This window comes from Nestor notabilis, unplaced genomic scaffold (genome assembly GCF_000696875.1).
Source record: "Nestor notabilis isolate BGI_N333 unplaced genomic scaffold, ASM69687v1 scaffold34549, whole genome shotgun sequence".
Taxonomy (NCBI): Eukaryota; Metazoa; Chordata; class Aves; order Psittaciformes; family Psittacidae; genus Nestor; species Nestor notabilis.
In genome coordinates, this window is record NW_009945658.1 from 1 (window position 1) to 2,458 (window position 2,458).

At 41.7% G+C, this 2,458-nt stretch overlaps 1 protein-coding gene across 1 annotated transcript in view; it reads left to right on the plus strand.

Moving 5' to 3' along the window:
• Positions 1-36: 36 nt before the first annotated feature.
• Positions 37-2,458, plus strand: part of INIP (INTS3 and NABP interacting protein) — a 12,387-nt gene continuing 9,965 nt past the window's right edge. Inside the window, exons 1-2 of the mRNA XM_010022963.1 lie at positions 37-147; positions 973-1,059. Coding sequence (XP_010021265.1) covers positions 1,035-1,059 — 25 coding nt within the window. The 5' untranslated portion in view covers positions 37-147; positions 973-1,034. The remainder of the gene's footprint in view (positions 148-972; positions 1,060-2,458) is intronic.

Here is a 2,458-nt window from a genome sequence, read left to right on the forward strand (position 1 = left end):
TTGAAATCCGACCGAGGCTTCCGATTGCCGTTTCCCGCAGGACTCGGTGCTCCCATCCCTGCCCTCCACCCGGCTGAGCTGGAGCCCTTGGCGCTGCGCTTCATAGCCTGGCACCTTAATGGAAGCAGAAGTTGATGGTGGCCCGAGGTGATGTATGGCTGAGGAGCGGGCATCCCTCTTTGTATCGCAGCCACAGCTGTGAAGATGGTGGCCTTCAGCAGGCTGTGTAGCTGGGATGTAAATTATCTTTCTTTAAATAATCAGTTTGGTTGTTTTTTTCTTTTTGTGTTGTTTATTTTTTTCTTCAGTTGGAGCCTAAACTGAGGGCTTTAGCATTTAAGGAGTATAATGCTTTAGTGCGATTCTTAAGTGTAGTCTGACATACTTTGACAGAAAGAAGTTCTGTCAGGAAAAGGTGTGTATGACTCTAGAATGACTCTAAAGGTTATTCTTCAGTTACTAAAATATATTTAAAAAAAAATAAAATTTGATCATAGAATAATAGAATGGTTAGGTTGCAAGAGAGCTTAAAGCTCATCCGGTTCCAGCCCCCTGCCGTGGGCAGGGACACCTTTCACAACACCAGGTTGCTCAAGGCCCTGTTCAACCTGGCCTTGGAGCACTGCCAGGGATGAGGCAGCCACAGCTTCTCTGGGCAACCTGTGCCAGGGCCTCACCACCCTCACAATGAAGAATGTCTTCCTTATATGTAACCTGAATCTACCCTGTTTCAGTTTAAAGCCATCCTATCGCTACATGTCCCTGCTAAAAATTGAGCACAATGCTTCATATTTCAAACTAAAAATTTCAATCAGAACAATATAAATAGTATTACGCATTTTAAGCAATATGCATGCTGTATTTGGCTTAGATTTTGTAACAGTTGCCGCGTTTCTGAACTCTGTAACAAAATGAAATGCAAGCTTTTATTTTAAAGGAATATGTTTATCTTATATTGTGCCTGTTTTGCAGATATTTGTGGGGTTAAAAGAGTTGAACTTCAGCTGAATAAAACAAGGACTGAAAATTGAAGGATGGCAGCAAATCCTTCAGGACAAGGTAGGTTTTAATCTAAGTATTCCTGGGGAAAGACTTAAGCAAGATGCCAGTGAAGTCACCAAAACTGTAAGTTTATAGAAGGAGCAAAAAGGGGAAGAGATGAAAGAAGGTAGAGCTGAAAGTAGCACAGCGTGAGCAAGCCACCTGGGAGAAGGCACACATATCAAAAGTCCGCTGATACCTGGGGAGCTCTGTTACTGTGCATTCCTTCACGCTCAGGTTGTGAAGTACCTATCATGCCTGTGGTTATTGCCTGAAGCATATTTTAGACACAGTGCTTAGCACTGAACGCGACTTGTGGCTCTAGTGCTTAGCATCAGGAACAGCCAGAAATCTAATACACTCTATGTCATAATGAGAAAAGGAAGACCCAGGCAGCAATTAACCCATCAAAGATAGATAGCAACTGTCCAGGTCTAGGAATAAAAGCCAAATAAAATCATAATGCTAACTCCGATGAAATGCTTCTTTGCACTGAACTGCATCCATAAAATCGTTCAAGATGTGGAAATGGTCCATCTGTCTAACCAAGGCAAATGCATTAGAGGGAGCTGAGGGGTCTGGGTGGGAGGGCACTCGATGAATTAAAGGAGGGTCTTAAATCGCCCTCTAGAGGGCTTTTTGGAAATCTTAGTGGAACTCAGGCTTGTCTGCAGAAGAGCTGAGGAGAAAAAAGCCTGTTGGGTATGGTTCTTCGCTAACTGGTTATGAGAAATGAATTTAGAATTCAGTTTCCCAGCAACCAGAACATTCTTCATGCACATTTGTGTGTGAGTATCCTTACCCACAAAAGCAGTCCCACAAATCTTGGTGTAATTAATTTGGAAATGCTGATAACTTTGAAGCAGTACCAGATCACTTCTGTGGTCATCCCTCCCAATGGCCCTCCGCTTTCAAAAGAAATACAGAAGAAATGTGTTAATCCAAAAGACAGACATTTGACAAAAAGAAGAACGCTTATAGAGCTTTTGTGAAGTGTTGAGAGAAGTATTGCAGATTGCAGCGAGCTGCGGTTCAATCTCTGAAAAGTTTTTGGTATGTAACCGAAACCTTGCTTTATTCTGTGAATATTAAGTCAGCATCACTGCACAGAGAGTCAAAAGCTACTTCTTAAATACATGAATTTCCTGAGAAGTAGAATAAGATTTTCATGCCAGAATGTCTTTGCTTCCCTCCAAACTTCAGAGGCTTATAATTAAATAGAGCCTTGTAACCTGGTTTATACTTTGAGATTCTCTTTAGGGACTCACTAAAGGAATTGTGTTAATACAAAAATTATTTGCACTAAGCAGGCAAGAAACACCATCAAGTTTAGTTAGCCAAATGAGCCGATAAATAATACACCTGGAAAATTTCGAAGGAACAGGTAAATATGAGCAACCATTCAAGGCCTCTCTCT